General features: G+C 71.0%; 1 protein-coding gene across 1 annotated transcript; it reads left to right on the top strand.

The window, feature by feature from the left end:
* Positions 1-413: 413 nt before the first annotated feature.
* Positions 414-27,937, top strand: RASA3 (RAS p21 protein activator 3; the record flags this gene model as incomplete). Its single annotated transcript, XM_084235386.1, has 24 exons — positions 414-468; positions 8,873-8,990; positions 12,951-13,054; positions 13,303-13,397; positions 15,880-15,956; positions 16,962-17,042; positions 17,301-17,373; positions 18,148-18,224; positions 18,532-18,636; positions 18,991-19,147; positions 19,834-19,982; positions 20,094-20,208; positions 20,352-20,426; positions 20,712-20,835; positions 20,975-21,081; positions 21,551-21,628; positions 21,930-22,007; positions 22,654-22,727; positions 23,862-23,968; positions 24,493-24,575; positions 25,682-25,890; positions 26,305-26,408; positions 27,286-27,469; positions 27,862-27,937. 24 exons carry the CDS (start codon positions 414-416, stop codon positions 27,935-27,937), a joined length of 2,505 nt encoding a protein of 834 aa, XP_084091512.1.

Genomic DNA, 27,937 nt, shown 5'->3' with positions numbered 1-27,937 from the left:
GGCCGCGCGCCCCTCCAGCTCCCGCCCCGCCCCTCAGGCCTCGTCGCTGGCCCCGCCCCGGCCCCGGCCCGGCCCCGCCCCCGCCCCCTGCTCCCCCGCCCCCCGCCCGAGCCCGGCCCCGCCCCATCTGGGCCTCGGCCAGTGGGGAACGAGGGTGGGCAGTGGGCGGAGCCGCCTCGAGCCCGCCCTCCAGCCCTCGACCCATCGGCAGTCGCGCCGCGCTGTGGGCGGAGCCTCCCGCCCCGCCCCTCTGCGGGCCGCGGCCAATGGGGCGCCGGGCCGGCCCGGGGGCGGGGCGTCCCCGCCCCGCCGGCGCCCGGGGCCAATGGGCGGGCGCGTGGGCGGGCCGGGCCGGGCGCCCCGACCGCGGAGCCGCGGCGGCCGGGCTGCGGGGTCGGCGCGGCGGGCCCAGCATGGCGGTGGAGGAGGAGGGGCTGCGCGTCTTCCAGAGCGTGCGGATCAAGATCGGTGAGCGCCGCGCCCGGCCCCGCGTGGGGGTCGCGCCGCGGCGCCTCCGGGCGGCGCGATCCCGGGCGCGGCGGGCTCGCCGCCCCCCGGGACCCCCCGGGCGCCCCGGCGGCGGCCCCGGAGCCCCGCTCGGCCCCGCCCTGGACCGCCGGGCCGGGCCGGGTCGGGCCGGGCCGGGCGCGGCGCGGGGCGGCGGGGGCGCGGCGCGGGGAGGGCGCGGGGCGCGCGGGCCCCGGAGCCCCCGTTCCGGAGCCGCGGCCCGGCCTCGGGGTCCGCGCCCGCGCCCGCAGCTGCCTCTCCCGGCCCCGGACGCCCCCCGGGCCCCGGGCGGGCCGAGCGCGCCCCCCGCGCGCGGCTGTGCCTGTGCCTGTGCCTGTGCCGGGCGCGGGGCGCGCGCGCGTCTTTGTGCACAGCCGCGCGGCCGGGGGCGGCGGGGGCGCCTCGCGCGTGTCTGCCCGGCGCGCCTCGGGCCGGCCCCGCTGGGACGGGCCGCCCGGCCTGGCCCCCGCTGCCCCCAGGCCCCCCCGCGCCGCCCCGCCGCCCCGCCGCCGCCGCGGGGCTCGGGCCGGGGAGGGAAGTGGGACGCGGAGGCAGGAGGGGCCGTGCGCGCCTCCCGGCCGTCGGGCCGCTCGTCTCCCGCTGCGCCCGCGTCTGGGGACCCACCTGCGGGCTTCGTCCTGGAAGGAGCGGGGTCCGCGGCGGTGCTGCAGGTGTGGCCGCGGGGACAGCTCGTCGGGCGGCTTCTGGGGACCGGCGGACCTGCCCTCGGGGCCTCTCCCCGCCGCCCGCCCGGGGCGCACACCCGGTCCCGGGAGCCGGCGCGGGCCGCGGGGCGCGCGTGTCAGTTGTTGGTGACACCCGACGCCGAGGAACCCCGGCCCGGCGGGCGCGCTTTCCTGTCTGCTTTATTTTGGTTCGTGGCTCGCGGCTGAGGAGCTGGCGGTGCCCGGCGGAAGCGAGTGCACGGGCCGGCGCGCCCAGCGGGGAGGCTGCTGGAGAGGCGCCTCTCGTTTGCGCGCTTGAAACTGCTGCCGAGGACCCCAGGGCCTGCACGCTCCTGGCCGGCCGCGGGGGGTGCCTCTGCCGGGGGCTCCCCCTCCGTGAGTCCCGCGAGCTCTGTGGGGTCGGGCGGGGGGCTTCTGCGGACAGCGCTGTGGCCGAGCGCGTGGGTGTGGCCCTGGTGGAGCTTCCTGTGCTGGCAGGAGGGGCTGGGCGCGGAGGGCTGGAGGAGGCCTGTCAGGCAGAGGACGGCCGGGGAGCCTGGGCTCGGAGGCCGGCAGGCCACGCTCCTCCCTGCGCTGCGCTGGTCGGCCGACACACTGCAGCCCCCTCCTGCAGACGGCCATTCCTTGGACCTCCCGAACCCCCACATGGGGTCCACACAGTGGGGCCTTCACGGCTCCTGTGCGGGCCCTGAGCAGGAGTCTGCACGGGCAGCTGGGGACCGTGGGTGGGTGGGCTGGTGTGGGACGTCTCCCGCCGCACTGCGGCTGGTGAGCAATGCAGGGCCGGGGAGCCTGAGTGTGGGGCGCTTGAGGGTGCCCCCCCATGGGCTTGGGCGCCGAGCCCGTGGCTCCTTAGTCTTCTGTTGGGGCTACCTGCTTGCGTGAGCCTGAATCTTGGGGGAGCCAAAGGGCAGCGAGGCTTGAGCTGAGGACATGGGGTGGCCACATGCAGGCCCCCCCCCCCACGCCTCTGTGGCCTGCGTGGCCGAGCTGTCCTCCGCACGCTGCGCTGGGGCCCAGGCAGGCCTGGGGGAGGCTGTTCTCCCAAAGCGGCCTGAGGGGTGTGGTGAGGTGAAGGGGCTTGTGGCCGGGCCTGGGCCTCCTGCTCTTCACCAGTGTTGGGACACGGGGTGCTCTTGGTTTCGGGCAGAAACGAGCAGAGCCCCTTTCTCTCCCCCCTTCCTTCTCCCACCTTCGCGCTGAGACGGGCCTCAGGGCCTCAATAACGTGAGCCGCAGAGCTCTGTTACGGAGGCCCCTCTGAGCCCTTGTCTCAGAGACCAGTGACTCCCCATTAAATCTCGGAGGGCCGCTTGGGGAGTCTTCCTGCGCCCCGTCTGGGTCTTATCTGTCTCTGGCAGGACCCCGTCCTGACAGGCCCGGTGGTGGCGTGGTGCTGACTCTGCGTGAGTCAGGGCTCAGCCTGGGGCAGGCGGGCCACTTCCTCCGGGCAGCGATCCCTCAGCATCACTCGCAGCCCCTCCTCGCGCTCCCTCCCTGCATCCCCTCCCGATGGCCACTGGGTTTCTGTTCTGGGTGCGCTCACCAGGGCCAGTAGCTGGAGCTGCCCTCCCAGTTGAGAACAGCCAGTGGCCGGCCCTGCCCGGTGGGTGAGGGTCGCCTCTGCACGGTGTGGCCCGGGGCTGCTGTTGCGGGCGCGGGGGGCCTGGCCCTTCTCGTGAGCCCCCGTCTCAGAGCACGTGCACTAGCCTTGCCGTCCACCTGCGGGGCACAGGACCTGGGGCTGACCGGTGCCCTGTCTGGCAGGCCCTGGACCAGCACCATCCCTGTGGGTCTGCAGGCCAGAGCAGGCCCGAGGCGGGAGCTCAGGGCTCGCGGGGTCTGCTCTGCTGCAGGAACTTGCTGCTCTTTTACCTGACTCCTCCCCGAGGCGGCACACCCCTCTCTGCGGGTGGGGGTTAAGGGGCAGCTTGGGGCCGTGGCAGCCCATGGCCAGTGCTTGGGGTGCACCCAGAGGGGCCTTGTAGTGGTGCGGGCTTGGGATCCCTGGTGCTATAATTACCCCACACTCTATTAACCGGGCTGAGCTGGTTGCTTGTGGTATTTTTAGCCCCGAGAACTACCCTGCGGCCAGGCCGGCGGGGAAACAGCGGCTCTGAGCTGGGTCCTGCCCAGTCTCTGCACCTGGCGTCTCCCTGGTGCTGGAGCTGAGGAGAGACCTGACGCCACCCACCTCCTCCAAGGCTTTCCCCGGGAAATGGCGGATGTGACCTTAGGGAATGGCCCCCGTGGGATGTGCACTGACCCCACCTGGGTGATCTGGAAGGCAAGCAGTGGCCAGGCGGGCGGTCAGGACACAGACGGCCACCGCCACAGAGTGTGGCTCCTGCAGCCTGGACAGCCTGCCTATCGGGACGTGGCGCCAGTGGAGATGGTTTGGTCCCGTCCCTGAGCTGGTGAGGCCCAGCCTGAGGGATGGGGCTGGCGAGGCCCAGGTGGGCTGTTTGGAGGTGTCACCCCCCCAGAGGGTGGTGTCTGAGCATGGGGTTTGCAGGCAAAGGCTGTGTCCCTCCCAGCTGCAGAGTGGAGGCGCCGAGGGCGCACTGTGGAGGGCCTTGGAGGGATGGCCATTGGAGGCTGTGGAGGGAACGGTCCTGGAGGGGTCGGGGGGCTCCTGGCAGTGCCAGGGCAGCAGAGGAGAGGCTGTGAGTAGCCACACCAGGAGTCCCCAGGGGAGTCTGGCTCAGTCTCCACTGACCCTCCCCGCAGGTGGTGAGAGGGGCCCTGCCCAGTGTCCATGCTGTCAGTGCGGAGAGGGAATCCTTCTGGGCACTTAATGCACTTTGGTGGGCAAAGGCACTTGGGGGCTCCAACCCCGCAGGGCCTTCCTTGGCCAGCCGAGGGTCGGGAGAAGCCCCGCGGGCTCCAGCGGCGGCCGCATGTGCCTGCGCTGGAATTGAGGGGTGGCACGATCCCAGTCAGCACCTGGGCACCGAGCGCCCGGGGATCCAGGCTTCCTGCCCACAGGCTGCCCCAGCACTGGGTGGGTCCAGCCCACTTCAGACACAGTCACCGAGCCAGAGGCGCGGGCGTTTGGTCAGTGCTGCAGCCCGCCTACCTGTGCTGCCGCCCACCTGACAGCCCCCCACCTGTGAATCCCACCCACCTGTGGATCCCACCCACCTGACAGGCCCCCATCTGTGCAGCCCCCCACCTGTGGATCCCACCCACCGGACAGCCCCCCGTTCAGCCCCCCACCTGTGGATCCCACCCACCTGACAGCCCCCCTCCTATGCAGCGGCCCACCTGACAGCCCCCAACCTGACAGCCCCCACACCTGCACAGGGGCTCACACAGCCATACGGGGCAACGTGCATGGTAGGGGCTGTGCTGAGGGCCTCAGTGCATCCCCCCTTTTCGAGAAACGAGGCCTGACTCCGGCGGAGGCTGCCTGCTTTTCCTCCCCACCGCGTTTCTGTTCCTCCTGCCGCCCAACATCCCCAGAACATAGAGAGCCATTCCCCTCGGCCCCAGTGCTGGGGGTGGAGGCCCAGAGGTCAGCGAGTCGGGCACCCTTACACTTGGGGGCCTTGGGCTCTGCCGGCCCCACGGAGCCGCCCTCCCGGAAGCCGCCAGCCCAACCCACCCTGCGCCTTCTGCTCTCAGCCTCCAGTGCCTGCTGGTGCCACAGCAGCTCCAGGCCCAGAAACAGACACAGGCCTAGACCCGCGCTCAGTCCCAGAACCAGGCCTGGAACCAGGACCAGTCCCTACCCAGATCCAGGCCCGGAGCCAGGGCCAGTCCCAACCCAGAACCAGGCCCAGGCCCAACGCAGGCCTTCCTGAGAGCCATTTGCCCGTTAGCTGGGCTCTGGGCTGACAGGACAATTTAATTAGGTTCAGGCCTCTGTGATTCGTTTGGGATTGTGACAGAGGTGGGGGAGCTGGTCCTTAGGGTGTCCTCTGTGCAGGGGGAGGGGTCTCCCTTGTGTGTCCCCCGCCTCGGGGCTTTCGGAGGGCGACACAGAGGGTGTGCGTGTGCGGACCCCAGGGGGCGGGCTGTGCTGGCCTGGAGCGGAGGCTGGGCCGGGAGGCGGCCCCTCACTCCTTTCCCACGGCCTGGAGGCCACGGGGAGGCCACAGGGAGGCCGGGGAATTCCACAATTGGCCAGGCCAGCCCTGGGACGGCTGCAGCTGCTCGTGACTTGGGTCTGACTGTACCTTCCGGACCTTGCAGGGGCCACGTCCCAGGATGGCCACGTGCTGACTGTCCAGGAGCCGGCTGGCTGTGGAGGAGCTGTGCGCCCCGGCTGCCCTCGGCCCTGGGGAGAGGCTGGCTGCACCCCGCGGGGCAGGGGCTTCCTTTCGGGGGCTGTCCCGCAGCTATCCATGGCCCCTGGCCTGGGTGACCCAGCTGGCACATGGGCACACACTCAGATGCGCGCGCACGCCCAGAGGGCGGTGAGCCGCGCTGTGGGCCGGGCCCCTTGAGTGGACGGCCGGAGCCACCTTCCCGCAGCGGGGCAGCGCGTGGACGCGGTTGTCCTCCCGCACGCTCAATCTGTCTCCTCTGCCGGAGGCGCCGCCTGCCCGGGCCACTGCTGGGCTTTCCCTCGCTCCCCGGAGCCGACCGCTTTCTCAGTGATCTTTGTTCTTAACGTTGTGACGAGGAGCAGACGCCGTGGCCTCCTGCAGCCTTCTGGGTCTCCCGCCTGGGCTGGCGGCGGCCGGGTGCTGCCGCTGGGAGGGTCGGAGGCCTGGGCGCCTGGCGGGGCTGCCCCCTGCAGGGGCCGCTGCTGCCCGAAAGCCCCCGGGAGACGGTGGGTCCCGGCCAAGTCGCTTCCAGAGGTCCGCAGGGGGCAGCCTCTGGGGGAGATGAACGGCCGCCACGCCAGGCTTTAGGGGTGCGGCGGGGCACTGCCTGCCTGCCTTCCCGCCCGCCCTGGGGGCCGCCGACTCCGCTGGGACTGGCCGACCTGCTGGCAGCCGCGGCCACGCCCCTGGGCCCCAGCTGGCCCCGTCCATCTGGAGGGCGCGTTCCTTTCCGTGCTCATCACTTCCTGCTGCGCGGCTGCGGGTCAGATGCTTGGAGAGTTTCTCAGCCTTTGGGCCGGGAATGTGGTTCTGCCCGGCCCGGCCTGGAGGCGTCACATGGGGGCGCCTCCTCAGTTCAGTTCTGGCCCCAAGGGGGGGGGCGCGCTTGGCAGGGCTGCGGGGCTGGAGGCCGCGCCACGGGGCACCCGGCTGGGGGAGGGCTTGGGGCGGGGCAGGCCGGGCCGGGCCGGGGGAAGGGGCGCTCCTCCCCAGTTGGGCCCTTTTCTTGGGCTGCACGTGGTCGCGACTCCCTTCTTGCCTCCCGCCTGCCCCCTCCGCCCTGTCGGCCTCGCCGGTGGGCGCTGGTGCCCGAGGGGCTGTCGTCCGTGTGGCCGGCGGGACGCGTCCAGCCGGGCTTCAGATTTGGGACGTTTCTGTGCTGGGAGGCCTGGCAGGGCGGATGAAAGTGTGAGGGGCGGTGGTCAGGGCTGGGGCGGCTGGCCGAGATGGTGGTGGCCGGTGGGACCGCCTCCTCATCACGCTGCTGTCCAGGAGAGGTGGCTCTGCTGCCCCAAGAGCTGCGGGGGGACTGGAGTCCAGGCTGCACTGGCCAGCAGCCTGCTCCTCTGACCCCTGGCTTCCCTGCAGGTGGTGCCGCCGCCTGCGCACGCCCACACACGCCTGCACACGCCCACGCCCACCTGCCAACGCCGGCGCACACACCTGCACAACATCACACACCTGAAGCCATGCTCTGGCCAATCCCCCCAGCCCTGTGTGGGAGGGTCCACGCAGGAGCCCCTGGGTGCCATGGACACTCCAGCAGTTGGGGGGGCCCCCGTCCTTTGCTTGCCATTCCCATGGGTCTGACCCGTGCTGTGCCCACGAGGCTCGTGGCCGTGGGGGGGTCTCAGGAGCCGCTGGGGCTGGCCACACCCTGACCACACCCTGGCTGTCCCCTCTAAGGCCCTCTCTGTGCTTTGGAATCAGGGACTCTGGGCACCCCCTCCTCCTGCGGCGTTTGCGGGAGAATTTCCCGTTACCTTGTTCTCTTTGGATCCTGCCTTGCATTTGCGCCCCTCCCCCCGCCCGCGGTGCCGGGTTGCCCTGCTGTCGGAGGGCACTAATTAGACCCTCGAGGCTTTGCCTGCTCTGCTATTACGGGGGCGGTGTTCAGCAGCTTGAGCGTTGGAGGCTGTTTTGGAAGGGAAGGGTTGTCGGGCGCGGGCGGCGCAGGCGGGCAGCCCCTCTCCGGAGACGCCGGGGTCTTGGAGCCCTCACGGAGCCTCCAGTGCCAGCTCCAGGCCGCAGCCCCAGGAGACCACGCAGCGCGGCCTGTCGGGTGCAGGTGGGGCGCCCCGCCCTGTACCCTGATGGCTCGTGGTTTTCGTGAGGCAGGAAATACGACTCTCCTTCCAGTGACTACAGTGTGGTTTGCAGTGCAAACGCGGGCGGCGGCGGGGGCTGCGCCTCCTGGGGCCTCGCCTGGATCAGCCCTTTGATTCAGGTGTTTCTCCTTGGCCTCGGGTGGCCTGTGTCCACCCTGTGTGCCCCTTGTCCCCGAGACCCCGCGCCCTGTCCCTGCACCCCACCCCTGGGGCCAGCAGGGGGCACCACACCCTGTACATATGACCTTTCACCTCTGTCAGAAGCCCCCGAAAGTCTGTGTTTTGACATTTAACAACTGAGGCAAGTCGCTCAGTCTCACACACCTCTTCCCAGCGGGGCGTGTGCTGACACGGGCAGGCACGTACAGCTATGTGATGATGTGTGCAGGCGTGTGCTGGCCCGTGCTGTCATGTGCTGGCCCGTGTTGGCCCGTGTTGGCGCGTGCTGCCCCGTGCTGGCCCAGGTGTGCTCCTCACGGGGCCCCCGGAGCGGAGCGGCTCGGGGCGGGCCAGTGCTGGGATGGCCCCCTCCAGGGAAGGCCCTGCCAACCCCTTCAGCTCAGCCTTTGACCTGAGGTCAGACTTGCCCTGGTGACACGGAGGGCACAGCTGAGAGTGGCCTGTAGACGGCGGGAGCCGGGTGTCCAGGCGGCTCCCGGCTTCCTCCTGCGGGCCAGTGGCTCCGCACCTCAGCCAGGACAGCTCCTGGTTGGCCCTCGGCACTCACGTCATTGTCGCCCCGACTTGGCTCTAACACTATGAAATTAAATTCAACATAGAGAAGGGCCTGGAGAGGAAGGGTAAACGGAACATTGCACAGACCACGGGTTGTCACTCAGCCTTGAAGAGGAGCGCGTGGGGCTGTGGACTTCGCGTGGAGCACTCAGTGCCGTGGACAGGGCAGGTCCCGCCTGACCACGGAGTGTGGGGCGGGGTGGGGCTTGCTGAGCCAGAGGCTCAGTCTGGCAGTGAAAAGGTTGTGCAGGGGCCCCTGGGCAGGTGCGCACGGAGCAGAGGTGGGGCAGGAGCAGAGGTGGGGCAGACGGCAGCCCTCATCCTAGGCCGCGGCACAGCTGGAGGCCACGGGGAAGGGCTGCAGGGCCAGACCAGCCGATGCCTCGCTCCCCAACGTCCCTTCGCGCCCGCCTCTGAGGCCGCGGCACGTGCCTTTCTGTGTGCGTGGTGTCCCGTGGGTGTTTTGACACGAGAGCAAGAATATGGGCCTGCGCGGGGTTGGGGGCGCCGGGTGTCCGGCAGCGGCCCGCGCTAAGCCGGTGTGTGTCCACCTTGCTTTTCAGGTGAAGCCAAGAACCTCCCCACGTGCCCGGGGCCCAGCAAGATGCGGGGCTGCTACTGCACCGTGAACCTGGACCAGGAGGAGGTCTTCCGCACCCAGACCGTGGAGAAGTCCCTCTGGTAACCGCCGGTGCTGGGCGCGGGGGCCATCCACACCGGGAGGGACAGTCAGGACCTGAGACGGCGCATGGCCGCTGACCGCCGTCCTCGAAGGTTTCCCGAGCGGCCTTTGAGGGGACGCAGGGTGTCTCGCCCGATGGGGCTGGGCTGCAGGTGGAGGGGTCGCTGTGACCCCCGTCTGCCCTCGCTTGCACGGTGGGGGCTGAGGACTTGCAAAACTCGCTGGTCGGCTGGGTGGGGGCGCCATTTGCATTTCCGAGTCTGGACCACGCCCGGCTGCAGCCAGTGGCAGGCTGTGGGCAGGAAGTGGTGGCCCCTTCAAGGTCCCGGGCGCTGTAGGGGTGGGAGGGAGGCCCAGGCCGCCAGGGGGAGGAGGCATGGCCCCCCTCTGTGGAGTCGCGGTGTGTGTGGGGGGAGATAGAGGGGTGGGGGTGGGGGTGGGTGGGGTCACAGGTGGGGATGTGGTCCAAGTGGGGTCACAGGCGGGCGTTTGTGGTCTGGGCAGGGGCCAAGGCGGGGCGTTTGTGGTTCTAGGTGTGGTGTCACAGGCAGGGCGTGGGCCAGGTGGGGCGGGCCCCCTTGGTGACACCAAAGCCGGAGCTTGTTTGTGCCCGGGGTGGCGGAGGGAGGGGCGGGTGGAGCCCGACTCCGCCATGGGGTTTTGACTCGGGTTATGCCGCGCCATGAAAAGAGCTATTTTGAGTTTGGGAACATTTTCAGCCGATGAATTACACCCTGCAGGGCGCTGCTTCTGGGTGGGGGCGGACGCCCCTGCCGACCTAATGAATTTGATTCTCAGAAAACTGTTAAGGTTTCTTGCCCCCACGAGACTGGAGGCCCTTCCGCCCGCCGAGCCCGCTGCTGCCACCCGGCGGCCAGGCCAGCGCCCGGCCCGGTCAGCCACTGGCTGGAGAGCGAGGCCCGTCGTGAGTGGAGTCGGGGGTGGAGCCGCCGCTGCGGGGACAGTTCCTGCGGAGGAGCGGGCGGCTTCCCCGGGACCGGGCCAGGCGGCTGGTTTCAGACAAGCTGGAGAGAGACGTCTGATCGCAGCCCGTGAGATAAGCGAGTTTGGGGGAGTGAGGCTGGAGCCAGAGGCGCCGCGCCCCTGCCCCCCACAGCCAGGACCAGACACAGCCCCAGGACCCACAGAAGCCCCGGTCCTCGCCCCACACGGGGCTCTGGCCCTACAGGCGGCTCACAGCTCCTCGCAGACTCTCCTAGTAACGCCGGTTATTTTTTGTTGACTTTTTTCATTGGCTCAAAGGACGTTCACAGGCATTTACCTAATGCCAGATGGGGGGCCAGAGAGAGACCCACAGAGGACGGTCCCCGGGTGTCAAGGCTGTGGGCACCAGGCATCCAGGGAGCAGCCTGGCAGCAGGGCCCATGGTCTGTGCAGACTGAGGCCCCAGGCCCAGCGCCCCCTAAGCGGCCGGCAGAGAGCCATCGCCCCTGCCCCCGACCTCTGCGGGGGGGCCCCCACCCCCCCTCTCCTCCAGCAGCCTCCAGGCTGGGAGGGGTTCCCTCCTGGGGGCGGGGCCGGCAGGGGGCTGCCTGTGACTCAGCAACGCCAGATGGATGTGGGGGATGCAGACCTCCTCCCCTTTCCGAGCTCCCTGGCCCCGGCCAGCGCAGGAAGCGCCTTCGAGCCCGCCCGCCTCGGCTCTGCCGCAGAGCGCTGAGGTGGCCGTAGGAGAAGAGCCCCTCGCCCTCGTTTGTTCCCCAAGAAAGTGACTTGGGGCCAATTTACGTCACGCTGGGAAGATGCCTTCCCTGGTAGAGGCCGCCGGGAAACGAGCCCTCAGAGTGGCTGGGCAGCCCTGGCCCCTGCAGGCGGAGACGCACAGGCTGGCGAGGCCACCGCGTGCAGATGCCGGGTGTAACCAGGGCACCGCAGAGGCCCAGCCCCACAGAGCAGCGCCCACCCGGGGGGCACAGGGCGGCTCAGGTCCCTGAGGAGCTTCTCTTGCCCTGGTCCTGAGACTCAGCCGGCCCCCCAGTCATTTCCTAGGAGAGCTGGCACCACGCCTCAGGGGCGGACCCTGCCCTTCACATCGCAGTATTTAAGGCAAGCCAAGTGCTTTGGGCGGGCGGCGCTTTTTCTTTCTTTGGAACGAGGGGGCTGTGCAGGCATTAATCACGCATCTGACGCCATGGCCTGGAGCTGGGGACAAAGCTGGGTCTGTGTGGAGAGAACCCCCAGGTTAGGCCCGATAGTTAGGGGTGCTGGGCTGTGTGGCCCTTTGAGTCCACTACAAAGAAGCTATTGTCCTGCAGATGTGGAGGGTGGGGTGTCCCCCCCACCGTGACCCCTACTTCCTCTGGAGAGACCTCCCAGCTCTGCTGCCCAGGGGGGGCACAGATGCTCACGGGCCCGGTCGCCTGTTGCTCGGCAGGTGCTGGCCTAGGGGTCCTTGCCTGGCAGGACCTGGCTCTAGGGGGCTGAGGTGGCAGCGGCTGCCGCCCGAGCCTAGGCCCCGGCTGGTGGAGGGTGGGCCTCAGTGTCCCGTGACACCCTTAGGCCTGTGGGTTCGGGATTTCCGTTCTGAGCCACAAGAAGTTCTCAGTGGACTAGCATCCCGGACCTGAAAAGACGGACATTTAATAGAAAACGGGCCAGGGCGTGACGGCAGCCAGGGCGTGCCGGCCGCTCTCGGAAGCCGTCCAGGCAGGGCGAGTCCACGGGCACCGCAGGTTCCCCTGTAGGAGGGGTGGCTGGTGGGGCCGTCGGGGTGCCAGCTGCTCCCGGAGCGTGGACAGCCAGGGCTGCCAGTGGGTGTGGCCCATGGCTGAGGGGCTGCCCTGAGGGCATGCCTGCCCAGGCCTCCCAGGCCCGCCATCCAGAGGAAGCCGCACAGACCCGCTGACCGCTGCGCCTGCTCTGGCACGCGTTTTTATAGTGCAGGTTCTCAAAGGCAGCTGCACCGAGTCCACTCCTTTAGGGCTCGCCTGCTCAGAGGCTGCTGCCACACTCGACTCCAGACATTTCACCCCCACAAGCAGCTCACCCACTTTGTCCCCATACCTGCTCACCTTGCCCCCCTCTGGGCACCCCTCTCCTCTTGGTCTGGGTGCCCTGTCCTGGGCCCTGCCCCGGGTGACCCGGCTGCGCTGGCTGCCCTGGGCTTTGGGAGGATGGTGCCACGGAGGCTCCCCAGAGCCAGCTCTCAGGAGGGGTCAGGTCGTTGCTGGGCTGTGTGCAGGGGGTGGGCACGCCCGCTTCTCCGTTCATCGGTGACCGACTCTGAGGCTGGTTACGGTTTTGGCCGACGTGGATAATGCAGACTCGCGTGTGCAGGCCGCGCGTGGGCAGGGCTTTCCTCCCTGAGGGATGGCCTGGGCCGGCTCCCCGTCCAGGTGCCTGCGGCTTTCCAGGCCACGCTCCACAGAGCCCGCCGCGCCAACCTGCTGGGTCTGGCTGGGGTTTCATGAGATCAGATCCTCGGTTTTCGCATGAAAGAAAAGCAGCATCTTGTTTTCAGCAAGACTGAGAGAGGCGCTTTCCCGCCAGTGTGGCTTCCTTGGAGGAGCACGACTCAGGCGTCCAGGACCAACCCGGCACCCAGGCCCACGTGTGTGGCTGCCAGTCGTGGCCAAACCGGCCCCGGGCGTTCTCCGGGTCTACCCAGATGCTGGTGGTCCATCGTTTCCCTCAACTTTCTTGGGGGACTTTTGTGTCCTTCTAGATGCTTCTGCAGGATCCCCCAGGCAATGAGCAGGCCCTGGGGGTCTGGGGCCACGGAGCGAGGCGCCTCTTCCTCCTGTGGAGATGCTGCCGGGCCGTGCCCCGGCCCCCCCAGCCCGGGGCCCCACGTCTCCCCGTGGGCCCCACGCGGCCCTCGCCCCACTGGCCAGACCCTCCTGGCCCGAGGCCCGCAGCGGCCCTGCCCGCCCTCCCTCCTGCTCGGGCCCTGGAGTCGGGGCGAGTGCGGCTGCGGCGCTGACGCCCGGTCCCCGCAGCCCCTTCTACGGCGAGGACTTCTACTGCGAGATCCCGCGGAGCTTCCGGCACCTGTCCTTCTACATCTTCGACAGAGACGTCTTCCGGAGGGACTCCATCATCGGTGGGTGCGCGTCCCCCTTGGGGGCTGGCGGGGGCGCCCCCTCCCCGCTGCGTGTGGCGCCTGCGGGTCCCCCCAGGCCCCCATGTCCCGCCCCCGCCCCTCCACTGACCTGCTGGAACCATCGCCCTTGACTGGGCCCCGGGCCGGGCCCTGAGGCGCCGAGGCCTCTCCCGTGTCCGCGGGCGGGGGGCGCGCAGGTCGGCGGGGCGGCGGCTCCCGGGCACTCCACGCGCCCCGCTGCCGTCCAGGGAAGGTGGCCATCCAGAAGGAGGACCTGCAGAAGTACCACAACAGGGACACCTGGTTCCAGCTGCAGCACGTGGACGCCGACTCGGAGGTGCAGGTGAGGCCGAGCCGCGCGGCCGGGGGGCACGGGGGGGCGGCGGGGCCGGGGCCGGGGCCGGGGCCGGGGCCGGGGGAGGACGCAGCGGCCGCGGGCCGAGACCCGCCCGGACCCGCAGGCGGGGGCGCACCCGGGGCAGAGGCCCGTCGCCGGCCTCCATCCCGGCGGGCCGCCCTCCGCGCCCTCCCGGCTTATATCCCCTCGGGGAGCCCCGCCCACGGGCCTGATTGGCCGCTCTCGATCCTGGGGCTGATTGGACCATTTACCCATCAGCCCATCGCACCTGATTGGGCCACGCCAGAGTCCCGGAAGTGCGGCGGGAGAGCGGCTGCTGCCCGCGCCCCGCCCCCTCCCCTCCCCCGCCCCTCCCCTCCCCCCGCCCCCCGCCCCCCGGGGCCCGGGGCCCGCGGCTGGGCCTGGGGGGCTCTGGGGGGGCCTGGCGGGGGGGGGGGGTGGCGGAGCCGCGTGTGCGGTGGGGACGCGGGAGGACGCGGTGGGGACGCGGGAGGACGCGCTGACCTGCCCGCCGGGGGGCCGGGGGGCCGGGCGGGCGGGCGGGACTGTCCGGCGAGGCCCGCCCTGGGCCGGGCGCGGCGTCCCGCGAGGGTGTGACCCGCCCCCGCGGCTGGCTCGGCCCTGGGCATCCGCCCGCGGGGGGGGGGGCAGGGCCTGCGGGGGGGGGGGGCCCCGACCCGCGGCCGCCCTGCTTCGCGCCCTCACACTCCCCGGGCGCCCCGGGCCCAGCCCAGCCCAGCCGGAGCGGAGGCCCTGGGCCGCCCGCGTCTCCTGGGGCTGCCCCCCGCCCCCCCCCCCCCCGGCCTTGCGAGCCGCGGCCCGCGGGCTCCCCTCAGCCCCGCGAGGCCGGGTGGACAGAGGGCCCGTCGCTGCACCGCGGAGGCGCAGCCAGGAGGCCCCGACGCCGGGAGCCCACGGCTGGCGCCCCGCGCAGGGCTCAGGACCCACTCGGAAGGCTGCCGCGGGCCCGGGGGAGCGGGGTGCGGGGCCGAGGGGGTGGGGCAGGGCACGGGTTGCAGCCGTTTCTGCTGCTCGGCCCTGCAGCCCCTCCGGTCCTCGCCTGCGCCCCCGGGGCGCCCCTGTAAGGCCTCTGGCTTCAGCCCTACAGAGCTGCTCAGCCTGTGACCTGCCCTGCACTGAGTCCAGGCGGCTGGGGGGCCTGGGGGAGCTTGGGGTCCTGGTAAAGTGCGCGGGGGGAGGGGGTGCCTGGGGAAATACCGGGTGCCGGGGGTACCTGGGAGCACCTGGCTTGCATGGCTGTCGCCCTTCCCTCCTCAGCCTGAGCTGGCCGCCGGCTGCAGTTCCCCGGGAGGAGGCGGAGTCCAGGCTCCCCTCTTGTGCCCTCCCCGGCCCATCGCGGGCTGGCACCTTCAGGGCCTGCCCTTTAATGTGCACCTGCAAACTTCCCCGCCGGCCATTCCATCCCGAAAGGCTCATCTGTGGTTCTCAGAGGGCAGCGGCCAGCACGCGGGGCTCTGGGCCCACCTGCCCCACAGGCCCAGTCAGGAGAGAAGGGCTGCCCAGCGGGCGGGCACCACGGGTAGGAGTGGGCCCCTCGCCTGGAATGGCCCTCACAGCCCCGTGGGTCCCTTGGAGGGGAGCCTGGGGCAGGTGCTGGGTCTGGGCCCTCCTGCTGGCCCCTGGAGAATCAGGACAGCCCCGCCGGGTGGCTCTGTGGCCGCAGTACCTGTGGGGCCATGGCTGGAGCGTCTCTCCGCGGCGGGGAGCGGGGCGGATGTGGGGGCAGCGCGGGGAAACCAGCTGAGCCCAGCCGTCCAGCAGGTGCGCGAAGTGCAGGCCCACGGCCCACAGGCTGTCCCGTCCTGAGGGCAAGCCACCCCCTCCCTGCTCGCTAAGAGGTGGACACCGCGGCTGCCCGCAGCCCCAGAGGAAGCCAGGGGCTGGGACTCCTGGGAAAACGGGACGTGGGACTCGCTCGGGCAACCGTCTGAGCAGGCAGCCTTTCCGTTCCCAGGAGCCCGTCCTCCTGCGGCCGCTGCCCACGCTGGAGTTAAGCCCCTGGGTTGGAACCTGCGGCTGTGCCAGTGTGGCCGGGCTCCGCCTGGGCCCCTGACGGGACCTGAGCCCACCTGGCTGGTGCTGGGAGAGACCTGCAGGGTGCCCCTGACCACCCACAGAGTGGCCTCGGCAGGCCTGGGCGAGCAGCAGGTGGGCCCACGCGGGTGGGCAGGGGAGGTGTCCAATGGCCTCCCCCTCGCTCCTTGGCCGCTTTGCCCCGCCTTCTGGAAGCCGCCGTGGGCAGCAACCGCCCACCTGCAGCACAGGCCCAGGTCCCCAGCCCGGCAGCCAGGCCTTCGCCAGTGCAGGCGTCTGCGGGCCACGCCTGAAGGACACAGCTGCATCTGCCCACTGACGCGTCCTGCAGGCCTGGGCCTGCACCCCACAGGAAGATGGGTGGCCCCGTGCTGGACATCCACAGCCGCCCCGACCCTTCTGTGCCTTCCAGGGCAAGGTCCACCTGGAGCTGAGACTGAGCGAGGTCATCACCGACTCGGGCGCCGTCTGCCACAAGCTGGCCGCACGGTAAGGACGGGCTGCGGAGGGCGTGGGAGCCCCGGCCCCAGAGTCGGCCTCGCCGGGAAGGCATTGCCTCACGGGCCCGACGCCCCTGAGCACCCCCAGGTGGAGGGCGGCTTGCACAGTGGGCACTGGGCACCAGTCAGCCCTCCCAGGGAGGCCCCGACACTGGCCGCCGGTGGGGGCACAAGCAGCCAGAGGCAGCGAGAAGCAGGGGCGCAAGGGGCACTGCGGGCAGCGCGGGCTGTGGACACACAAGCGAGGTGATCTGTAGGCGCACGTGCAGGCCCCGGTGGGGTGGCGTGGGGCCCGCAGGGCAGGCAGCTCCATTCGGCTCCTCTCCCTCTTCCTGCCCGTGCTCCTGCCGCCTATGCCGCGCTGGGCATGAAGCGGGACCCGTGTCCAGGTTGGGTGGGCTCCAGGGCGACAAGCTGGTGCTGTGGCCTGGGGCGGGGTCCTCGTCTGGACGCTGTGTGGCCAGCGGTTCGTGGTGCAGCCAGTTTCCCTGCCGGGGGTGGTGGTGGTGGTGGTTCTGGGCGCCTTCTGACCGCGACACAGGGTTTTCTCACCGAAACCGGGACGCTGGGTTCGGGGTGGGTGGCGGCCGCAGCCCAGCTTCCCGGACAGCAGCGGGCGTCCGGGGAACGACTGTGCCGGTGGGAGGCCCGACTCGCCCACGAGCCTCCAGAGCAGGCCCAGGAGCCACCAGACTGGGCTGGAGGCCAAGGGGCAGCCAAAACCCAGAATCGAGTGAGCAGGGGCCTCTGCTGCGGGAGGGTGGGGCACACTCACCTTGACTCCCGGAGGGCCACCTGGGTGCTGAGGGGGCAGGAATCCCTGCCTGGAGCTGTCCCCATCCACAGCTGTCCCCCCCCCCCCCCTCACGGCCAGGAGCGGGGCACTCTGGGCCCAACTACTGGCCTGGGCTGAGCGTGGATGCAGCTGCAGCCCTGGGTCCCAGAGTGGCTGGGGTTGCCACAGGGGGGCCCTGACACCCCCATCTCCTTGCAGCATCCTTGAGTGCCAGGGCCTCCCCATCGTGAACGGGCAGTGTGACCCCTACGCCACTGTGACGCTGGCTGGACCTTACAGGCAAGTGCTTGGAGGCCAGGGTGGGGGGTTCCTTACTTGGGGGTCGGGGGGCCCTGGAGGCCTGGCCCGGGGGTCCTCACTCGGTCCCCGGGAGGCAGATGTGCGGCTGCCCCTGCGAGCAGCGGCTCTTCACCCGGGGTCTCGGCTTTGGGAAGGGCTGGGTTTGGGGCCTCCCAGCCGCAGCACAAGATGGGGGTGGGGACGGTCGAGCTTCGGCGCCAGCAGTGTTGTCCTTCCTGACGCTCCCCTCGGTCACAGGTCGGAAGCCAAGAAGACAAAGGTGAAGAAGAAGACCAACAACCCCCACTTTGACGAGGTGTTTTATTTTGAGGTTGGTGCCTGGAGGCGGCCTTGGTCCCGAGCCCAGCGAGGCGACACAGGCTCAGGCTGTGGGCACCGGTACTGGGAGTTCGGGAGGCCTCCTGCCTGCAGTGCCCGCGGCATTACTCGCTCTACCAGAAGCGGCGGGCGGAGGCCAAGAGGAGGCGCGTCTGGCTCAGCACAGTGCCAGAGGGAGGGTGCGGGTGGCAGGGCAGCGAGGGCCAAGCTGGGGTCCAGGGCCGTGTGGGAACGCCTGAGCCACGTGTGGTGGGCGTCACCAGGAAGGGCTCCTCAGAGCAGGTGGCAACATGGACTGCAGAGAACGTTCTGGAAAGGCTGGACACTGGCGCCTGGCTGGGGCCGGGGGAGCGCCGCAGCAGGGCCCTGTCATCGCACCCACCCACCCTTTCTGTCTGAGGGCCCTCGAGACCCCCCAGCCGCCGGGGGAGAGGATCCCCTTCAGCTCCACCCCCACGTGCCCTGGACCTCACACGACCAGCGGGCCGGGCTCAGGCAGCCACCCCACTCGAGTCAGGGTCACTTCTGCGTTGACCGGCGGGAGGCGGCCCTAGTCTCCAGGCTCCTGCAGGGCCATCCCACCCCAGGCAGCCGTGCAGGGTCGAGTGCAGGGTCCGGGACCAGGCGGAGCCCCCAGGCCACCCGGGGGCTGTGGCTGGGGCCCACAGGGTGCAGGGGGCCATCGGGGCCGCACTGCCCGCCCTAAGTGAGCGTCCTGTGCCCCCGCAGGCGCCCGGTGTGGCTCACTGCCCACATCTGCCCACAGGTGACCAGACCTTGCAGCTACAGCCGGAAGTCCCACTTCGACTGCGAGGAGGAGGACGTGGACAAGCTTGAGATCCGGTGAGAGGGCGGCCGGGAGCCCCTGGGACGGGGTCAGCACTGCCCAGATGCTCGATTGTGGCTTACGGGGGGCCCTGCCCGCCCCTTTGTGGAGGCCTCAGCGACACACCAGGGAGCAGGAGGGCTGTGCCCCGCGATGCGGGACCTCCAGGGCCTGGCCCTGGGTCTGGGGCCCCGGGGGGCCGGCCTCTGAGCCCCGTCCAGGGCGCTGCTCTCTGGGTGCTGCCTCCCTGCTGCGGGGCAGGGACAGGGCGGGCGGTCAGACCCCGGCCGCAGCCGGGGCTGAGCCCGGGCGGGCGCCTTCCAGGGTGGACCTGTGGAACGCCAGCAACCTCAAGTTTGGAGACGAGTTTCTGGGAGAGCTGCGGGTCCCGCTGACCGTGCTGGGGCAGTCCAGCTCCTACGAGGCCTGGTGAGCGCGGGGCTCAGGGCGGGCGGGCGCCGCCGCGGACACCCTGCTGCCCCGGTGGGGGCGCCCGGGGTCCTGGGGGCGCGCCCCGCGGCCAGGGGAGGCTGGGGTGGGGGCGGGCGCGCTGGCGGGAGGTCGCGACCCCCGCCCCGGCGGCAGCCGCCGGGCAGCAGATCCGGGCGCCACGGGGTCCCCCACCCCGTTCCCGCCCCCCCACCCCCTCCGGCCTGCGCTCGCGGGCTCCGGGCGCCCCTCGCTGCCCCCGGGAGAGGCGCCGCGCACCCCCGCACCCCCCGCCCCGGCCCCGCGTCGGGGAGCCCCAGCCCGCGCCCGGGCCAGCCGCCCCGCCTCCCGCAGGTACTTCCTGCAGCCGCGGGACAGCGGCGGCAAGAACCTGAAGCCCGGGGACCTGGGGTCGCTGCGCCTCAACGTGGTGTACACGGAGGACCACGTGTTCGCGTCCGACTCCTACAGCGCGCTGCGCGGCCTGCTGCTGCGCTCGGCCGACGTGGAGGTGCGCCTGCGCGAGCCCGGCCCCGCCCCCTGCTCCCGGCCCCGCCCCCTGCCCCGCCCCCGCGCTGACACCGCCCCCAGCCCGTGTCCCGCCCCCTGCTCCCGGCCCCGCCCCCTGCTCCCGGCCCCGCCCCGCCCTCCGCGCTGACGCCGCCCCCCCAGCCCGTGTCCCGCCCCCTGCTCCCGGCCCCGCCCCCTGCTCCCGGCCCCGCCCCGCCCTCCGCGCTGACACCGCCCCCCAGCCCGTGTCCCGCCCCCTGCTCCCGGCCCCGCCCCCTGCTCCCGGCCCCGCCCCGCCCCCCCCGCCCGTGTCCCGCCCCCTGCTCCCGGCCCCGCCCCCTGCTCCCGGCCCCGCCCCGCCCTCTGCGCTGACACCGCCCCCCAGCCCGTGTCCCGCCCCCTGCTCCCGGCCCCGCCCCCTGCTCCCGGCCCCGCCCCGCCCTCCGCGCTGACGCCGCCCCCCAGCCCGTGTCCCGCCCCCTGCTCCCGGCCCCGCCCCGCCCTCTGCGCTGACACCGCCCCCCAGCCCGTGTCCCGCCCCCTGCTCCCGGCCCCGCCCCCTGCTCCCGGCCCCGCCCCGCCCTCCGCGCTGACGCCGCCCCCCCAGCCCGTGTCCCGCCCCCTGCTCCCGGCCCCGCTCCCAGCCCCGCCCCGCCCTCCGCGCTGACCACCCCCCCCCCCCCGCAGCCCGTGTCGGCGTCCGCGGCCCACGTCCTGGGCGAGGTCTGCAGGGAGAAGCAGGAGGCGGCCGTCCCGCTGGTGCGGCTCTTCCTGCACTACGGCCGCGTGGTGCCCTTCATCAGCGCCATCGCCGGCGCCGAGGTCCGCCGCACCCAGTGAGTCCCGCCGGCCCCGCCCCGGCCCGGCCCGGCCCGGCCCGCGCCGGCCCGCCCGCCCTGGGCCCGCCCGCGCGCCGGCCGGCTGGACAGCGCCGCCCGCCCTTCCAGGGACCCCAACACCATCTTCCGCGGAAACTCGCTGACGTCCAAGTGCATCGACGAGACCATGAAGCTGGCGGGGATGCAGTACCTGCACGTCACGCTCAAGCCCGCCATCGAGGAGGTGCGCGGGGCGCGCGGGGGCGGGCGCGGGCGGGGGCGGGGGCGGCCGCCCCGGCGGGGACCCGGCGCCCGCGGGCGGCCTCACAGCCGGGACGCGGCCCACGCCCGGCTCAGCCCCGCCCGGCCCGGCCCCGCGTCCCACAGATCATCCACAGCCACAAGTCCTGCGAGATCGACCCCGTGAAGCTGAAGGACGGCGAGAACCTGGAGAGCAACATGGTGAGGCCCGGCCCGCGGCCCGGCTCCCTCCCGCTGCGCCCCACACTGGCGCCCCCGCCTCTCCCTGGACTGGACGGCAGGGCCTGGGCCGCGGCCACGCCGAGCCCACCGGCTCCTGAAGCGCCTCCCGCCTCCCACGGGGCTCTCAGTCAGCCCCGCCGAGTCCCCCTCCTGTCTTCAAACGAGAGTCATTTCCGCCTCCACGGGGACAGGGCGCAGTGGGCGAGCCCCCCCTGCTTGGGCCAGTCCCCCACTCTGCGCTCGGCCTGACCGCCCCCTCCCCAGGAGAACCTGCGGCAGCACGTGGACCGCGTCTTCAGCGCCATCACCAAGTCGGGGGTGAGCTGCCCCACCGTCATGTGCGACATCTTCTTCTCCTTGCGGGAGGCGGCCGCCAAGCGGTTCCAGGGTGAGTCCTGGGCAGGGGGCAGGGGGACGAGCTGCTGGAGCGGCCTCCCGGGCCCTGGGCAGGGCTCTGGGCTGCAGCTGCCCCTGGGATATGGCCTTTGTGCTGAGGCCTGGCCGCTGACCCGTCCTCTGCCTTGCAGATGACCTGGATGTGAGGTACACAGCTGTGAGCGGCTTCATCTTCCTGAGGTTCTTTGCACCTGCCATCCTCTCTCCCAACCTCTTCCAGCTCACACCACACCACACGGTAAGGGCACTGCCAGCCGGAGTCCAGCAAACCAGCTCTCCCAAACTAGCAGGCCCGGCCAGGCGGCCCCCACCAGGCAGCCCCCGCCAGCCAGCCCCGGCCAGCCAGCCCCAGACGGGTAGCCCCCGCTAGACAGCCGCAGCCAGCCCCGGCCAGCCAGCTCTCTCCAGACAGCCCCGGACAAGCAAGTCACCAGCTACCTAGTTCTGAGTCGTGACTGGTGGGGTAGGGGCTCCACTGCGACCCTTGCTGGGGTGCTGGGCTCTGGGCCAGGGTCTTGGGGGGCCTGAGACCTGCGGCCGCCAGGAGCGGGCAGCTCTGGAGTCAGTCCCCCTCCCAGCGTCTGCCGTCCGCAGCCGTGTGCGCGTAGGGCAGTCATGGGACGTGCTCGTCTCGGCCGCAGCTCTGGCTGGGCACGTCTCTGGAGACCTGCGGTGAAGCGAGCCCCTCCCCCACCACCCCTCCCCAGGACCCTCAGGTGTCCAGGACGCTGACCCTGATCTCAAAGACCATCCAGACGCTCGGCAGCCTGTCCAAGTCCAAGTCTGTGAGTTGCTCCCCGTGAAGCGCGTGTTCTCGGCAGGACCTGAGCAGCCCCTGCCCCTGGGCCCTCCCAGCGCAGCTGACCCCGCCGCTGCCCACTGGCTTGTGAACTGGCCTCAGCACCTGCCCTGCGCAGGGCTGTGGCTGCTGGTCGAGGGCCAGGACCCCAGGGCTCCCGCGGCGGCGGCAGGTCAGCCTCACCCACCCGGCCTGCCTGGCCACGTCCCGGCAGGCCGGGGACTGTCCCCTGGAGGGGCCCTCGGGGCCACGAGCCGCAGCGCTCGCTCAGAGGCATCTCCTTCCAGGCCAGCTTTAAGGAGTCCTACATGGCCGCGTTTTATGAATTCTTCAACGAGCAGCAATACGCCGACGCGGTAAAAGATGTGAGTGTCCGCTCGGCCGCTGCCGTGTCCTGCCGCTCCCAGGACACAGCCGCCTTTCGAAAGCCTGGCTAGAGGCCGCGGAGGTGGCCGTTAGCCCTCCCCCAGCCAGACAGCCATCTGCCCTCGGCCCCAGCCCCATGCTGGGATGCCCTCCACGCCAGGTCCCCCCTCCATCCCTCGTGGCTCGTCCTCCAGGGCCCCCAAGCCCTGCTGCTCCTGACCTAGGTCCTAGGCCCAACCTCGGGGCCACTGCTTGGGGAGAAAGTCTCGTGGACGCTGGAGCTTTGGGTTTTTTCCACTTTTGGAAGTAATTACAAGATTTGTTTCCCAGAAATCATAAAAACTGGCCTAGAAAGGGGGGTTGGGGGTGGGGGCTGGGCAGCCTTGCAGGGCAGAGGCCCAAACAGGCCAGGACAGCCGGCAGCAGAGCCACGCCAGGCCGGCTGCCCAGGCCCCTGGAGGAGAGGGCGGCGGCTCCCGCAGCTGGCCGTGTCCAGCGAGGGGACAGCTGGGCATGGAGCGGCCGAGGGAGAGAGAGAGGAAGGCACAGATGCCTTTCAGGTCGGGGACCCTGGCCCAGCGCTGGCCCTGAGACCTCGGTCTCGGGGTGCAGTTCCCCTTTAACGCCCGCTTTCTCCCATTTCAGTTCTTGGACCTGATCTCATCATCCGGGAGAAGAGACCCCAAGAATGTGGAGCAGCCCATCCTGCTCAAGGAGGGGTGAGGTGGTGCCGCCCTCCCCAGTCTGCGGGCTGCCAGGCCGCAAGAACCTGGGCCACATTCTCAGACCAGGCCGTGCTCACCAGGAGGGCCTGTGCCGTCAGCCCCCGGCCTGGCGGCCCCTGTGCCCCCAGGGAGCCCCCCAGGACGCAGCCCAGCAGGGCCCTCCAGTGCTCTCGGCCCCACACCCCTACTCCCCTCTACGGGGCGTCTCCTTCGCCGCGTAGATTGGCCAGACTGCCTGGGTCAGCAGCAGGCCGGGTACTGCCCACGTTGCCTCCTCTCTGCTGGCTGGGCCCTGCAGGGCCCCTTTGTGCCGTGTCCAGCAGCAGACAGGCCCCCCTGCAGCCAAGCAAACCCACAACTTGCAGGGGGGCAGGTACTTGCCGCAGCTCCTGAACACCCAGGACTCCCGTGAGGGCTGTGCCGCCATGGCTAACCTGCCGAAGTGCCGCTCCCAGAGGCGGCGGGGCTGGGCAGGAGGCGCCCCCCGTGGACCGCATGCCCCGTCCCGAGACCCTTGGGCATCCCATGACCCTCTTGTTCCCGGCGTCCCCAAGCCAGGGGCCGCATGCCCTCTCCTCATCGCGAGTGCAGGGCTTCTGCCCGCCCTCGGCCCCACGCGGCCGGACACTCAGCAGGCCTTGCCCTCTTAAAGTGGAGCCTGTCACACGGGGCTGCTGGTTCTTGTCGCTGCTTCTGCCTGCGCCCCCGGGGGCTGGCCGCTGCGGGCTCTCGGCCTGCCCAGGGAGGGTCAGGGTGGGGCCAGCCCCTCCTTTTCTGGGGGAGTGGAAGCCAAGGGGCCTCCACTTTCTCCCTGGACCCCTGGCTGCAGGCGCCCCCACGGCAGCCCGGGCGCAGTCTCAGGGTCTCTCTCGCAGTGGGCACTGGGCTGGCTCTCAAGGCCTCCGGACCCCATTCTGGGGACAGTGGGGTGCGGTTAGTTTTGAACTTGTCCAGAGGCAGCGGCCAGTGCTGCCTTTTCAGCCTGCCTCCTGGGCACAGGGCTCGGAAGGGCCACAGGTCGCCCCAAGCCCAGGGGCCGCCCTTGGTTTGCGCCTGAGTCTGGCTGTGGTGGGGAGGGCTGCCTGGAGGGGCCTGGGGCAGCAGCTCACGCCGTCCTGTCCACCACAGGTTCATGATCAAGAGAGCACAGGGCCGAAAACGCTTTGGGATGAAGAACTTTAAGAAGAGATGGTTCCGCCTGACAAACCACGAATTCACCTACCAGAAGAGCAAAGGTCGCGAGAAGTTGGCTCTGCTTCCCCAGGCTTTGCTCCGGGGTGGGCGGGCCAGCGGGAGCTGCCCAGCCGGGCGCTGCTGCCCTTCCTTAGCTCTGCCCTCCGCTGGCCGCTCTGCTCGTGACTCCCGAGGCCGCACCAGTTTGGGGACCGCAGGAGCCTGGGTCTTGCCAGGCCTGTGCGTCCGTTCCGGGCTTCCTCCGTGGTGGGGAATGGCCGGGCTGAGGGGCGGGGCCGGGCGCAGGACGGACAGCGCTGGGGCGGGGCCTGGTGGGCAGGGGCAGGGCCAGGGGCAGGTCAGCCCGGCAGCTTAGGAGACTGGCCCCGGCTCTTGGCCTCTTGGGGCCGTGGGCCTACGTCACACAACTTAGGGGGGGTGGTTTGGAGATCACAGTGGCCCCAAGTGTCCTGCCTGAGCCTGCCAGGCCTGGCCTTCGGGACGCACAGCCTCGGCCACCCTGCCCTGCGCCTGGGGGAGGTTCTCTGGGCGCGGAGCCCTGCTCAGGAGCCCCTTTGCGCCCCAGGAGACCCGCCACTCTACAGCATCCCCATTGAGAACATCCTGGCGGTGGAGAAGCTGGAGGAGGAATCCTTCAAGATGAAGAACGTGAGTGCGCGGCCAGGGCTCGTCCCCCCACCCCGGCCGCAGCTGGCTCCGCGCTCCCGGCCCAGAGTGGGCTGTGCCCGCCCGCCCGCCGCTGTCCGGCCCAGAACCGCAGTGTCTTCCGAGGCGTGGACCCGCCCGCCCTTCTGCCTGCCGCCCTGTGCGGGCTCTGCCCGCGCACAACGCTCTGCAGGCCCCTGGCCAGCGTCGCCCCTTGCGTGGCCCGAGAGCAGCCCTCGTGCCCCCAGACCTGGCCTGCAGGCCGGCCTCTGTGGCCATCCCTCAACCTGAGTTGGGGTCCCGCCGGGCCCTGAGCTCAGGTTGGGGTGGCATCCTGGCCTCTCCTCTGCTGGTGTCTGCAGCGTCCCCGGCCATGGGCTCACTGCCCTCTCCGCACGGAGACGCCGGCTATGCGGGCTGCGGCAGGACCGAGCCCTCGGGCTCCTGCCCCCTCTGGGCCTGTCGTCACCCACCAGGCCCAGGTGCCCGCCTGCCCGGACAGCCCCTGCTCTCAGTGCGGAGGACATTTGAGGTCCTGCTCGAACTGTCCAGCCCGAGGGCCCTCCCTGGGCTGAGGCCTGCCCACCTCCCTACCCGGCCACCCTCCTCTGCCCTTGACCTTCCTCCCTGCTGTCCTCTGTCCCAGCGCACACCGTCCCCTGTCCTTAGTGGTTCTGCTCTCACTTGTCCCCTCGGCTTCACCCCCCATGGGCTCTGCGCCTCTCCCCCTCTCTGTCCTCTCACTGGCTGGGCAGAGACGCTGGACCACACTGGGTCCCCAGGACCTGGGGCGCTGCCTGCGCTCAGCCATGTTTGTTGAGTGAATAATAAGTAGAAAAGACGCTGGAGAAGCTCTGGGAAGGCGCGTCCCCAGGGCATGTGGGGGGTCTTTGACGGACAGGCCTCTTGGCGGAGGCGGCAGGGGGGCGGCAGCATCCCCAGGGGCCCTGTAGGACAGCCACCGGGTGGCAGACGGGCCTGGGCATGCTCGGGCGGTGGCCGTCAGGGCCCCGAGGGGCGCGCTTAGCTCCCAAGGAGGGCCAGGGTGGGGGTGTGCTGCCAGCCTGCACTCCCCTTGGGCCCGGCGCCTGAGCCTGCCCGCCTCCCAGATGTTCCAGGTGATCCAGCCGGAGCGGGCGCTGTACATCCAGGCCAGCAACTGCGTGGAGGCCAAAGCCTGGACGGACATCCTCACCAAGGTGAGCCAGCGCAACCAGCGGCGGCTGACCGTCTACCACCCCTCTGCCTACCTGAACGGCCACTGGCTGTGTTGCCGGGCCTCCTCGGACACGGCCGCCGGCTGCAGCCCCTGCACCGGGTAGGTGTCATCGGAGGCGGCCCCGCCCCGTCTCCCATTCCCAGGAGCCTCCGGAGGGCCATGAGGGCCAGAGAACAGGGAGGCCCCAGGAGGGGCTCCACCCTCCCTCCCTTGGAGCCGAGGCTGCCCCGTCCGCCCACAGTGCGCGGCCCCGAGGGTGGTGGCAGCCCGGCCAGTCCTCGCTGCCGGTGCTGGGGGAAGACGCCCGCCAGCCCCCTACCCCACGGCACAGTTGCCACAGCTCCCCAAGTCTCAGAAGTGGCCGGCCCTGCCCCGGAGCCTCTGGGCCAGAGGCCCGGCCTGCCCCGGGAGCGGTGGCCCCGGCCCCAGCCCAGCCCCATCTTCTCTCGGAGCCGGCTGGCACAGGCAGGCGCGTGACCAACATCACTGTCCTCGCTCTGCCTCCCGCGCCAGGGGCCTCCCAGCAAACATCCAGCTGGACATCGACGGGGACCGGGAGACCGAGCGCATCTACTCCCTCTTCAGCTCGTACATGAGCAGGCTGGAGAAGATGCAAGGTGAGCCTGGCGGCCGGCGGCCAGCAGCCTGCTCTCGCGTGACGCCCGCGCTCCGGGCGGAGGGCTGCGTTCTGGTTTCTTTTCAGGGAGACAAATGCATGTGAGCGTGCACACGCGTGTGAACCGCTGTTCTCATGGGCACATCTGTGGACACGTGTGTGCATGGCAGACACCTGTGGACACACCTGTGTGTGCGGTGGCGCCTGGTGCCTCGCTGCTGGGCGGGCAGGGGCAGGCGCTCCGGGACAGTCGGGCCCGCAGACGGTCTGTCACAGAGAGGCTGTTGACCGGCCAGCGGGCGACGGGGCCGTCACTGGTCAGTGGATGGGATGGTGACCGGCAGAGGCGGCCAGTTCTGGCTGCCCTCGCTGCCCCGCACCTGGGTGGCCGTGGTCCTAGGCTGAGGCAGGGATGGGGCGCATGGCCTGTAGTCTTCCACGGCTGGACGGCAGAGCTGAGCGCCCAGAGGCGGCGAGAGGAGTCTGCTTGGGCGCGGACCCCTGCTCTCTGGTCCAGCTGGGTGGGGGCAGCAGAGCGGCTGGCCACCGGGTCTGTGGCCAGATGGGAAGGCTGTCCAGCACAGCTGCGGGGCAGGTGGGGACCTGGGCCCTCGAGGCCCCCGCCAGACCCCATGAGAGCCCCCACGCTGTGCGGGCGCCAGTGGCAGGGCGGGAGGCGACACCCTCAAGGGTAGACACGTCTCTGTCTGGGTCCTGCAAGTCCCCTGATGGCCCCTGACCCACGGCTGTGAGCCCGCCTGGCCTGTGAGCGGGAGCCACGGCGTTCCTCCTGGCTCGGTGGGCGGTGCGGGCAGCTGCACGGTGGCCAGGGCAGGCCGAGGCCACAGCTGGGCTCCCAGCACCTGCCCCGTCCACAGAGGCCTGCGGGAGCCGGTCGGTGTATGACGGGCCAGAGCAGGAGGAGCACGCCGCCTTCCTCATCGACGACCCCCAGGAGACCTACAAGACCCTGCGGCAGGTCATCGCGGGCGTGGCGGCCCTGGAGCAGGAGCATGCCCAGTACCGCAGGGACAAGTTCAAGAAGACCAAGTACGGGAGCCAGTGAGTATGGGCAGGGCGGCTCCTCCACCCCCGGGACACAGGTGGGTCAGCCGAGAAGGCCGGGGAGGGGTGCTGGGAGAGTGCACACCCCCCACACCCCACACCCCTGCACACGTCCCTCACGCCTACATACTCAGCCCACACGTGCACACAGCTCACGTGTATGTGCACCTACACACGCCTGCACCTGCTCTGCGGTGCGTGCCAGGCACACACCCACCTGCACACACACATGAGCTGGCCCGGGCAGGGTCGGGGCTCCTGCCCTGAGGCTGGCTCCTCTCCTGCCCTGGCCGGGCGGGCGTCTGTGGCGGACGGGCTTCCCTGGTGCACAGCCCGTGGGCAGATGGGCCAGCCAAGGCCAGGCCTTCCTCGTCCCCTCCCCGCTGCAGGGAGCACCCCATCGGAGACAAGAGCTTCCAGAGCTACATCAGCCAGCAGTCGGAGGAGTCCACGCACTCCATCTAG

Source organism: Talpa europaea, assembly GCF_964194135.1.
Source record: "Talpa europaea genome assembly, chromosome: 6".
Classification (NCBI taxonomy): Eukaryota; Metazoa; Chordata; class Mammalia; order Eulipotyphla; family Talpidae; genus Talpa; species Talpa europaea.
Note: the sequence above shows the minus strand (reverse complement) of the source record. Positions and strands in the feature narration are given on the sequence as shown.